At 45.7% G+C, this 10,991-nt stretch overlaps 1 protein-coding gene across 6 annotated transcripts; it reads right to left on the bottom strand.

Moving 5' to 3' along the window:
• Positions 1-2,323: 2,323 nt before the first annotated feature.
• On the bottom strand, positions 2,324-10,726 carry LOC118557000 (mucin-17-like). Of its 6 annotated transcripts, none has more exons than XM_036125828.1 (3): positions 10,640-10,726; positions 4,554-8,355; positions 2,324-4,241 (listed from the first exon to the last, which is right to left on the bottom strand). In XM_036125828.1, the coding sequence occupies exons 2-3, from the start codon at positions 8,352-8,354 to the stop codon at positions 2,895-2,897; spliced, it is 5,148 nt and encodes a 1,715-aa protein (XP_035981721.1). In that variant the 5' UTR covers position 8,355; positions 10,640-10,726; the 3' UTR covers positions 2,324-2,894. The 6 variants fall into 6 exon arrangements, with proteins under 6 accessions (XP_035981721.1, XP_035981720.1, XP_035981722.1 ...); XM_036125827.1 differs by having other exon boundaries at positions 2,324-4,553; positions 4,851-8,355; XM_036125829.1 differs by having other exon boundaries at positions 2,324-4,553; positions 5,163-8,355.
• Between the last annotated feature and the right edge of the window lie 265 nt (positions 10,727-10,991).

Below are 10,991 nucleotides of genomic sequence, written 5' to 3'. Positions count from 1 at the left end.
TCCGGAGCGCTGATATCAACACCTGGAGCATTTGCTGTGGCGTTATTCTGCTCCAACTGGGCCTGTGTGGGACCTTGTGCTTCGCCACTGGTCACCTGCGTTTCCACCAAAGCCCGGCTGTCCGGAACAGTAACTTCATCATTGCCCGCCTGCTCAGGGCGACCGATTCCCAAGTCGACTTCGCCGGTTAAGAAGTTTGCGTCGGCACCCAAAGGGAGAGAAGTATCCGTGTTCTGTATGTGCAGAACAGAGATGCTGTCACCCAGCTCAATTTTAGTATAAACTTCTCCACCACTGTTGCTCTCTGGACTGCTAATTGGTTCGTAGACCACCTGGTGTTCATTAAACTGGACCTCTGTCTCCATTACTGTCCCAATCTCCTCTTCTGGCGCCTGTTCAACACCCTCACGCTCATCCGGTTGGTCGGCTTCTTCTTGAAGATCCCCAACAGACCCGTCAACAATGGTTTCATCAGTCAGCCGTCCCTGTATGTCTACTTCTAATAAAGGCTTTGTTGAGTTTTCAGCCTCAGCAACAGGCTCCGTCTCACTGGCATCCTCTTTATTTTCAAGGTTAAGAGCAGGAAGTGGTTCCTGATCAGACACGTCCTTGGCAGGTTCTGGCATTTCTTCTGCCAGATGGTTGTGGTGTTCTGCCGCAGAAACTGGGGCAGAAATCTCACCCGTCTCCATTTGAGTTTCAGTTTCTGGAACGTTCTCGCATAAAGAGGTGACCTCGTTTACCTTTTCATGCTCTTCGTCAACCTGCTCGGCTCTTTGCTGTTCGAGGAGCACGTCGGATTTCTGAAAGCAAATCTCGGCGGGGGTTTCTGATGCGTGTGTGTCAGTTTGAGCATCAGCAGAGATAAAGTTTTGCCTGCTTTCAGAAGGAAGAGAGTGTTTATCTGCTTCAGTGCCTGCTGGGGGTTTCCTCACCTCCTGATTTCTCTGGCTTTGGGCTTCTTCTGTAAACGCTGGGTGAGAATTCACCTCTGATTTCATTGTTACAGTTTCTTTTTGAATCTCGGGAATACTGAAACTTTCCCCAACAACCCTGTGGTCCTTATCCACACGTGCGTCCACACTCCTCTGGATTAGTGTGTCAGGTGGTGGCAACGATTCTGCCGCGTGTTCAGAGACTTCCTGAGGTCTCTGTGGGGAAACTTCTTCTATTCGCATTTCTACGTCTTCTGGAGCCTCGGGACTTCTAAGGCACTCTCCGACATCCCTGTCATCATTTTCGTGACAGGCTTCCTCTGGCGTTGCTGCTCCCTGAACTTTCATTTCACTCGGACGCTCAGCAAAGCCGACACATTCTTCAGATATCTGGTTTTCCTTTTCATCACACTCACTGGTGGGGATCCTGAAGCTGTCAGGGACATTTTCAGATAGGTTCGTTGCTGGGTCCATCACATCCAGACCTTTCTGGCTTTCGATTTGCCCTCCAAGTATCTGTTGAGCAATTTCCGCAGGAGGTACGGTCCGTGCCTCCGTCAGATTCTCAATAATACCAGAGCCTTCTTCGACAGCCTTTTGCCCCCCATCTTTAGCCTCTCTAGCAGGCTCACTAACTTCAAGGCTCCTCTGGTTGTGTGTTTCAGGAGGAGCAGGTGAAAAAGACAACCCAATGTCCTGCTGAGCTTTCTGCCTTTGTGTTTGCTCTTCAGCCATTGGTTGAGAAATCTCCTGAAGAGGCTCGGGTGTTTGCACTTCGATTTGATTCCCAGCAACGCCAAGTGGTTCTTTGAAGAGGCTCGCTCTCGTTTTCGTTGACCGTGTTCGAGTCTCCGGCAGGTCCGCTTGCATCGAGGCTCTTCTGAGTTTCTGTTTCTAATCTCGCTGTTGGTTGAGAAACTTCCTCAAGAGGCTGCTGTGCTGTTTGCATTTCCACTTCGGCTGGATTCCCACCCACGGCAACACGTTCTCCCACGGCCATGGTCTCCTTCTCGTTGCCTCCGTCCGTGTCGCTCGCCGACCCGGTCCCTTCAAGGGTCTGGTGGATTTGTGTTTCAGGGGCAGAAGGTGGAACAACGATCTTTGGTGCAGATTCAGATTGTGCTTCTGGTTCACTCTCTGCAACAGTTACAGAGATGAAATCTGAGGTTTGCTCCTCAACATCCTGGCTCATCTGGCTTTGCATTTCCACCTCTGGACAGTCTGCATTCAGGGTGTCAGGTCTATGTTCGCTCTCCTCCCTTTCCATGTCCATTGAAAGTGCTGCTGGAAAAAACATCTGACTGGATTTCTGATGGGACCGGATCCTCTTGTACAGCAGCGCGTTTTTCAGGGGGGGCCTCTTCTTTCTTCACACGTTGACTATTTTCAATCATCATCTCTTCTTCAAACTGGTCTCCTGCTGTTTTTTCACTGACGTCTGGATTTTCCTGACTATGTGCTTCGACCACAGAACCAGTGTTGAAACTATTCTCCGGCGTCCCCATGTCATATTCTATCTGGCTTTTATTTCTATCCAATGAACACGGTGAAACCGGACTCTCTCTTGTCGCTGCTGAGTCCTCTTCCATTTCTCCCAGCGCTACAGTCTCGTTTTCCACATTTGCCTTGCCGTTTTCAACCAGCGGCTGAGCTGATATCTCTGGGTTAGGTTTACTGACCATCTGGCTTGGCATATCTTCTGTGTGTGGAGTGCTGAGGACATCCTCAGGTGGGTCTGTGACCTCTACCGGAATGTCAGTTTGACTCTGTGCAGCACAACTTGCATCGTTCTGTGCTTCGCTGGGTTTCTCAGTGGGGGGTTCATCAACAGTCTGTGTTTGCATTTCTTCTACTGGCGCAAGGCTAGAGACCTCCGGAGGTTCTCCTTCAGCCTCTACGTGACTCGGAGCAGCGGCAGAATCACATCTAACATCTAAACCGCTCTGCTGGCTTGCAGGACTATGACTTTGAAGAGCTTCGTTGGGTGTGCCGACCAGCTGTGGTTGAATTTCCTCTACATGTCCCAAAGGATGAGATCTTCTGTGAGGTGCTCCCAACTTCTGCTTGAGTCTTAGATGCACAGCTTGCACTGTCCAGATCTATCTGTGCTTCCTTATGTATATCAGTGGTAGGTTCAATGACCAGCTGTGGCTTTGTTTCTGGAGCCTCTGAAACAACTTCCAACGGAGTAGAAGTTGCACAACTGTCCTCCTCCAGATCATCCTGTGCTCTGCTGTATATGGTAGGTTCACTGACCAGGTGGCTTTGCATTGCTTCTACTGGAGTATAGTCGGATACCATCTGTGATGTAGCAACAATTTCATTGGATTGAAGACCCTGCTGATCAGCAGCAGAAACACGTTCAGCATCTGTGCTTTGACAGCTTACATGTTCTTGACAGTCATTTGCTTCCTGAGGTATGCCAGTGGTGGGTTCACTGACCGGCTGAGTTTGCATTTCTTCTACAGATGCATTTATAGACGCGCCTACGATTTCCTCTGCAGTTTGTATTCCACTCTGACCAGCAATAGAAACGCATACACCACCTTCCCTGTTTGTAGAGTTTACATTTTCCAGATTTCTATCAGCCTCATCTTGTACGCCAACGGTGCGTTTACTGACCAGCTGGGATTGCATCTCTTCGACGGGAGAAACAGGGCAGAAATCATCTGACGTAGCTTCAACTTCACTTTGAGTCTCAGCAGCAAAGCCTCCATTGTCCTGATCTCCCTGCACCTTGTCGTTAATGTCAGTGGCAGGTTCACTAACCAGTTGGCTTTGCATTTCTTCTATGGTAACAAATGTAGCGCCCTCTTGTGGAGTGGCAACAACTTCTCCCACAGTTTCTGATTGAGTATTGGAAGAAACACGTGTAACTTCTTCACAGCTTCCAGGATGTGCATTTTCCAGTTGCTTATGAGCTTCATCGGACATATCAGCAGTGGGTTTACTGATGCCCTGGGTTTGCATCTCCTCTACAACTATGTTAGAAAGCTTCTCTGATGCGACATCAACTTCAACTGGAGTCTGAACCCCGCAGCTTGCGTTCTCCAGACATGTCTGCGTTTCATTAGATATGTCTGTTGGTGCTTCATAGACCATCTGGGTTTGCATGTCTTCTACAGGAGTAATAGCAGAGACTGTCTGGGGTGTAGCTATGACCTGTGTATTGTCTTCTTTGTAACTCTCAGCACCAGCACTGATCCAACAATCAGCATTCTCCAGATTTCCACGAACTTTGTCGCTAAGGGCGGGTTCACTGACCAGCTGGGGTTGCGTTTCTTCTATAGATGCAATGTTAGGAACCTCCTCAGATGTAACATCTACTTGGATTGGAGTCTGACCTGCACATCTTGCATCCTTCACATCTGTCTGTCCTTCACTGGGTATGCCTGTCGGTGCTTCAGTGACCGTCTGGGTTTGCATGTCTTCTCTAGGAGTGTTAGCAGAGACCGTCTGGGGTGTAGCTATGACCTGTGTATTGTCTTCTTTGTAACTCTCAGCACCAGTACTGATCCAACAATTAGCATTCTCCAGATTTCCACGAACTTTGTCGCTAAGGGCGGGTTCACTGACCAGCTGGGGTTGCGTTTCTTCTATAGATGCAATGTTAGGAACCTCTACTTGGATTGGAGTCTGATGTGCACAGCTTGCATCCTCCACATCCGTCTGTCCTTCGCTGGGTATGCCTGTCGGTGCTTCAGTGACCGTCTGGGTTTGCATTTCTTCTACAGGAGTAATAGCAGAGACCATTTGGGGTGTAGATACAACCTCTTTATTGTCTTCATTATAACTCTCAGCACTGGCCCTGATCCAACAATCAGCCTTTTCCAGATTTCCATGAGCTTTGTCGCTAAGGGCAGGTTCACTGACCAGCTGGGGTTGCGTTTCTTCTATAGATGCAATGTTAGGAACCTCCTCGGATGTAACATCTACTTGGATTGGAGTGTGAACTGCACAGCTTGCATTCTCCACATCTGTCTGTCCTTCACTGGGTATGCCTGTCGGTGCTTCAGTGACCGTTTGGGTTTGCATTTCTTCTACAGGAGTAATAGCAGAGACTGTCTGGGGTGTAGCTATGACCTGTGTCTCGTCTTCTTTGTAACTCTCAGCACCAGCACTGATCCAACAATCAGCCTTCTCCAGATTTCCACGAACTTTGTCGCTAATGGCAGGTTCACTGACCAGCTGGGGTTGCGTTTCTTCTATAGATGCAATGTTAGGAACCTCCTCAGATGTAACATCTACTTGGATTGGAGTCTGACCTGCACAGCTTGCATCCTCCACATCCGTCTGTCCTTCACTGGGTATGCCTGTCGGTGCTTCAGTGGCTGTCTGGGTTTGCATTTCCTCTACAGGAGTAATAGCAGAGACTGTCTGGGGTGTAGCTACAACCTCTTTATTGTCTTCATTATAACTCTCAGCACCGGCTCTGATCCAACAATCAGCATTTTCCAGATTTCCATGAGCTTTGTCGCTAATGGCAGGTTCACTGACCAGCTGGGTTTGCGTTTCTTCTATACATGCAATGTTAGGAACCTCCTGATATGTAACGTCTACTTGGACTGGTGTCTGATCTGCACAGCTTGCATCCTCCACAGCCGTCTGTCCTTCGCTCTGTATGTCTGTCGGTGCTTCACTGACCATCTGGGTTTGCATTTCTTCAATAGATGCAGTGTTAGGAACCTCCTCTTGGATATGAGTCTGAGTCTGGTCTTGACCATCCTCATCTTTGTGAACTTCAGGTATCGTTACGGTCGGTTCCCTGACTCCCTGGGTTTGCATGTCTTCTACAGGAGCAAAATTAGAGACCTCCTCAGATGTTGCTACAGACTGGTCATTATCTCTGATTTGAGTCTGAGCGCCACAGAGACCGTCCTGATCCCTGAAAGCTTCTTTGGGTATCTCGGTTATGGGTTCAGGAAACAACTGGCTATGCCTCTTTTCAATCGTTGCAACATTACAGACCTCCTCCTTGGAGTCTAAAGCTTCTACATCTTCTGTTTGACTCTGAGCAGCACAATTTGCATTCTCCAGATCTTTCTTTGCTCTGTTAGGTCCATCACTGGTTGGTTCAACAGACAGTTTGTTTTCAGTTTCTTCCATAGCAGCAAAGTTCAACATAACCTCATTTTCTTCATCTATGAGAGTCTTAGCAGCGCCATGTGCATCGTCCAGATCTTTCGGAGCTTCCTCAGATATGCCTATGGTGGGTTCACTGACCAACCGTTTCATCTGCTGGTGCGATACCCCTATCAGAGTCCCGTCAGAGGCCTGCTTAGATATACTTAAGCTCTGGATATCAACTTCCGTTATACTCTCACCTGTTGTAGCAAGATATTCTGCAGACTTTGCATCTTTTTTACTTTCATCAAGTACTACTGTGGAGCCACCTTGGTTCTCCAGCATTGGTACATTCGATTCCTGTTGTAAAATCTCCGAAGCTTTAACAAGCTGTGTTTCCATCCCAGTATGACCCTTGCATTCTTCGCGAATTTCCGTATTTTCAAATTCATCAACTGTAACATGATCGTGTATCTGAGCATACACAACTGTGGGAGATTCCCTGACCTCCTGGATTTCCTGCTTTTGAATTTCCACAGAAGGACCAGTATTTAAGATATCTGAAGAAATACCAATCTGTAATTCTGTTTTGTTTAGTTCCTCGGCTCCACTCGAAGTTTCTTTGTTTAGTGTCCCAACATTTTCCTCCCTGTGACAGTCTGTGGACAAGTTGGCAGCAGATTGCCGGATTTGTGAACCAACCGTAGCACTCTGATTTGAAGTCTGTGAATCCTTTTTCTCTTGGATCTTTGGTACAGCAGCACAATGAACGTTCATGACGGTATCTTTCTCCTCGTTTAAAGATTTTACTTTGGTCCCGCCGTCTTGAATAACGTGATTCTCCTGACGCTGAATATCTTCTCCAGATGTTATTTGAGCCGCTGAGACTACGACGTTTTCATAGAGGTCCTCTGTTTGAGTTTTATCGCAAATATCACGACACTCAGGCTGGGTGTCATGGACCACAAAGCTATGATTCTGCTCTTCTGCAGAGTTTTCAGACCCAGCACCGATGTGAGGAGACTGGGAATAGACGCGTTCTCTGCTGCTTTCTTCAAGTTTTTCTTCAGAACTGTCATGCATTTTGTTCAAATCCTCACACAGGCCACCGCCTTTTCCTGGAAGCACATTGTGAGCGTCTGCAGCATTCGAGTCCGCTTTTAAAGCCGCCCGAGTCTCTGAAATAGTAAAGGAGTCTGCTTGTGTTGCTATTCCCTCAGCCTGGGCTTCTGGACTACAATTTTCCGCTTGTATTGAAGGAGAGTTTGTTTTCTCCGCCGCCACTTTGTTAACTTTACCAGAGCTCAGGTCTGCAGCGATTGCTCTCGTTTCGGGTTCTTTCCCCTCATCGTGCTCGCCTCCAGTTATTTCACATTTTAGATTGCACTGATTTTCTTCAGGAAGAGATTGCAGGCTCGGGTGAAAGTTACCGTCTGATCTATATGTTGAACCAGTCCTTGTTGCAACAAGATTTTCACCTCCACTGCTTGAATTCACATCTCCAGGAACTGAGCGTAGTGTTTCCTCTGACGTCGCTAGTGTTTCATTATCTGGGCCCTTTGTGATCTCAGCGGACACAACTTTATCTCTCTTTTCCTCGCCCTCACATGGAGGACGGCCCACAGTTTCTCTCGTAGATGTTTCATTATCTTGGCTTTTTATTTCCAAAAGTTTAATTTCTTCCGCTGGAGGGTCAAACCGCCCTGTTTCAGACGCCGAGGCATCCGTTGACGTATTCTCAGGTGCATCGAGTGAAGTTTCTTTGTTCTCATTAGTGTCCGTTAAGCTTTGAGAGGATGATGAATCTGTGAATCTACCATAATTGTGCTCGACCTGTACAGATTCCGATGGTGCAGATGATGGATCGTGGCTTGTGTCTGGCGGGTCACAAGTGCCATCCTCTGCTTTGCGCTTAGCTTTGTTGGAATATTTTCTGACGTGGCGGACCTTGTCGTCGTTGTTCCCCTCTCTGAAGAACTCCGCCTTGCTCTCTTCGCCGCTCAGATCCTCATCAGACTCTGTTGAGGCGGTCCGTTTCAGGGAACCTCTGGAGTTCGCTCTCTGTGATGGAGCTTCTCCACAGGAGGCACTTGTGGCTTGCAGTAGCTTGGCTTTTTTCAGAGGTGGGTCTGAGGCTGGGGCTGTACTGGAATCACTTGAAGGAGAACTCTCTTTTAATAGTTCGTTTCCATCCTCGACAGAAGAAGACCTTTTTTTCTTAGCCCGCGGGGTTCCTGTCTTGGGAGACTTGCTAGTTGGTCCAGTTTCAGATTGTAAATCTTCTCCATCCTCTTCTACCTTCCTCATCTTGGACTGTGATTCAGGAGGAGACGATTCTCTCTTCGAGGCAGGCATTCTGTAGAAACATAAACATGAAAATGATATAAAAATGATCGAGCTTGGAAGACAACACACATGAAACAGTGTGGCAGTGTACAGTGTTGGAGATTTCAATCACTCAGTACAGGAATGATTGTCATTAAGCATCTGCTTATATAGAAACTCTTGCTGGAGATCTGACCTTTCATTTTATCAGCAATGGTAGTTAAATTAAATCGGTTGGTTTCCTGGGACTGACTTGACTTATAGTCTGGGTTTGCATATTTCTAACTAAATTATTATTATATTATGATTTTAACTAGGAAAAAAACACAGATTTAAAATCTCCTCCACAATGGACAAAATCCATTCTAAAAATAGATTTGACGTGTGGTTGGGATCGCTTTCCTGTTTTGGCGCCCATTTTTAAACCCTTTGTAAAACTTTTACAGTAAGACGGCCTAAAGCGTTTAGGATGTTCAAGAACATCACAGAAACCGTCATGATTAGGGCCATTACAGAGAGCAAACCGATATAACACCAAGGTGTTAAATCCCTGCTCCAAACTAGAAGCCTTCAAGCCCCAATGGGACATGAAGCAGGCTGCCCATATTCACTTCGTTTCATTAACAGATTTATAAAGTGATTTAAAACATCTAAATAAGGAGACCAAAGCAAATAAATCAAATAATCACGTGGACAAACCAAATGCCTTCTGGGGAAAAAGAAATACGGTCATAGGAGAGAAAAACTATGGACAATTCAGCCAAAATGACAAGAAGTATTTTTGGATGTCTCAAAGTGAGGCTTTTGCACCTAACACAGTAATAAGAAACTCAGTGATGGCAGCATAATGCTGTGGCACTATTTCACACCCAACGATACCAGTTCATTTGTAGGCACTGAAATGTGGTCCAACAGGACAATGATCAAAAACCCATAACTGTTCCTTAGCAAGATAAAGAATATGTGGCATCAACAACTCAGTAGGTCACAAAATAACCCAGGACAGTGTCTAAAGCACTGCAAGCCTCCCTTCATTTACTTAGTTAATGTCAGTCCTCGTGATTCAACAACAAGAAAGACTGGATAAAAACGGCAACTATGGGAGACATAAGTCACGTTGGGCTAAAAACTGTAAGATGGTTCCAAAGATTTTTGAGAAAATATTCTATGGACCATTGAGAGATAAAATGAACTTTTTGTAAGTCGTTTGTCCTGTTAGAGCTCATGTAAAATTGACATAAAATTTCATAAAACATAAAATTTCATTAAAATTACATTGTGGTAGTGTTATGTGATGGTCCGGGACTGCTTTGACGTTACAGGACCTGAATAACTAATCATAACTGATGGAAACATTTCTGCTAAACCACAAAATCCTCAATGACAGAGTTTTGTGAAAATTGAAAAATGTAAAGATTATGCAAAAGGGCAATTAACCAAAGCACGGCAGAAAGTCACAAAGCTCAAACTCAAAAATAAAAAGACCAAATTTTTTTGAGGTAGCCTATTCAAAATCTGGATTTAAATCCCATTAAGTCGCTGTGGGATTACCTAAAACAGATCATTTATACTCATACAAACCTACACCAACGCATCCACAAGTAAGGGTTAGAAGGAAAATACTTTTCTACACAGGGTCAAGCTTTTGTTGCTCACTAAATGGAATCATTTGAAAAATTATTTTGCATTAATTAATATAATTTTGGTCATTCTGGGGTATTAAAGTGACAAAAAAAAAAGAAGAAAACCTATATGGAGCAAATACTTTTTCCCAGCACTGTACCTGAGGCTACCTGCTCTTGATGTTATTTACAATAAAACAAACGACTATAAACAATCTGTTTCTTTGGGTTTTATAATCCGCTAAAACCAAACGTGGGGAAGAAAAAAAAAGCTTGATGCAAAAACAAACAAACATATCATAGATCTGCAGCTTTATACCTGATGCACAGAGTGTTTATCCTCCATCCATGCAACAAGGCAGGCTAATGGTGGACACAGGCAGATAAATCAGACTCAAAGTAGCTGCTTAACAAGTAGCACCACGTACAACCCACATTTCCTCGCTTGCCGTCCATTTTACCAAATGCTCTAAGAGATTTTCTAAACGGGAGGACAGAGAGCAGGCAGTCAGAAATGGCCAGTTAGCAGGCAGATAGCAGAGAGGAGCTTGGAGCTAACGCTAGCTGCTGCCAACTCGCAGAAAAAGGAGCGCAGCGAGACCCACAAAGAAGAAAACAGCGGCTGCAGACACCGAGCACAGCTCCCACTGAGGCTTACCGACCTAACCAGGGAGGCGAGACCACCACACGCACCTGAGAAACCCACTTTGATGTTTTCTTTGCCAACAACAGCTGTGTTTTTTTTCCTCTCCCTGTGAATAAAAATTAACTGTACTTCCGGAGATAGACGGCGGATGTGACGTAGTCGCGCTCTAACCCCCCCCCCCCCCGCGCGCGCTCCCCAAAGTCAAGATTTTAGTTCCATGGATGGAACTAAATGATAATATATTCAATGATAATATATCGATGTTTATGATGCATTTTATCGAAAAAAAAAAGAAAAAAAAAAGAGGACCCACACCCTTTGTACCAAGATTTAAAAAAAAAGATGTGGAGGGAAGACGTCTTTAAAATTGAGATTTATTCATTTGCCAATGTGACGTTA

Source organism: Fundulus heteroclitus, chromosome 21, assembly GCF_011125445.2.
Source record: "Fundulus heteroclitus isolate FHET01 chromosome 21, MU-UCD_Fhet_4.1, whole genome shotgun sequence".
NCBI lineage: Eukaryota > Metazoa > Chordata > Actinopteri > Cyprinodontiformes > Fundulidae > Fundulus > Fundulus heteroclitus.
This window is presented reverse-complemented; position numbering and strand designations above follow the sequence as displayed.

What these genes read in the sequence shown, in the direction of transcription:
- LOC118557000 (XM_036125824.1), bottom strand. Translation starts at nt 8,354, where the DNA reads ATGCCTGCCTCGAAGAGAGAATCGTCTCCTCCTGAATCACAGTCCAAG.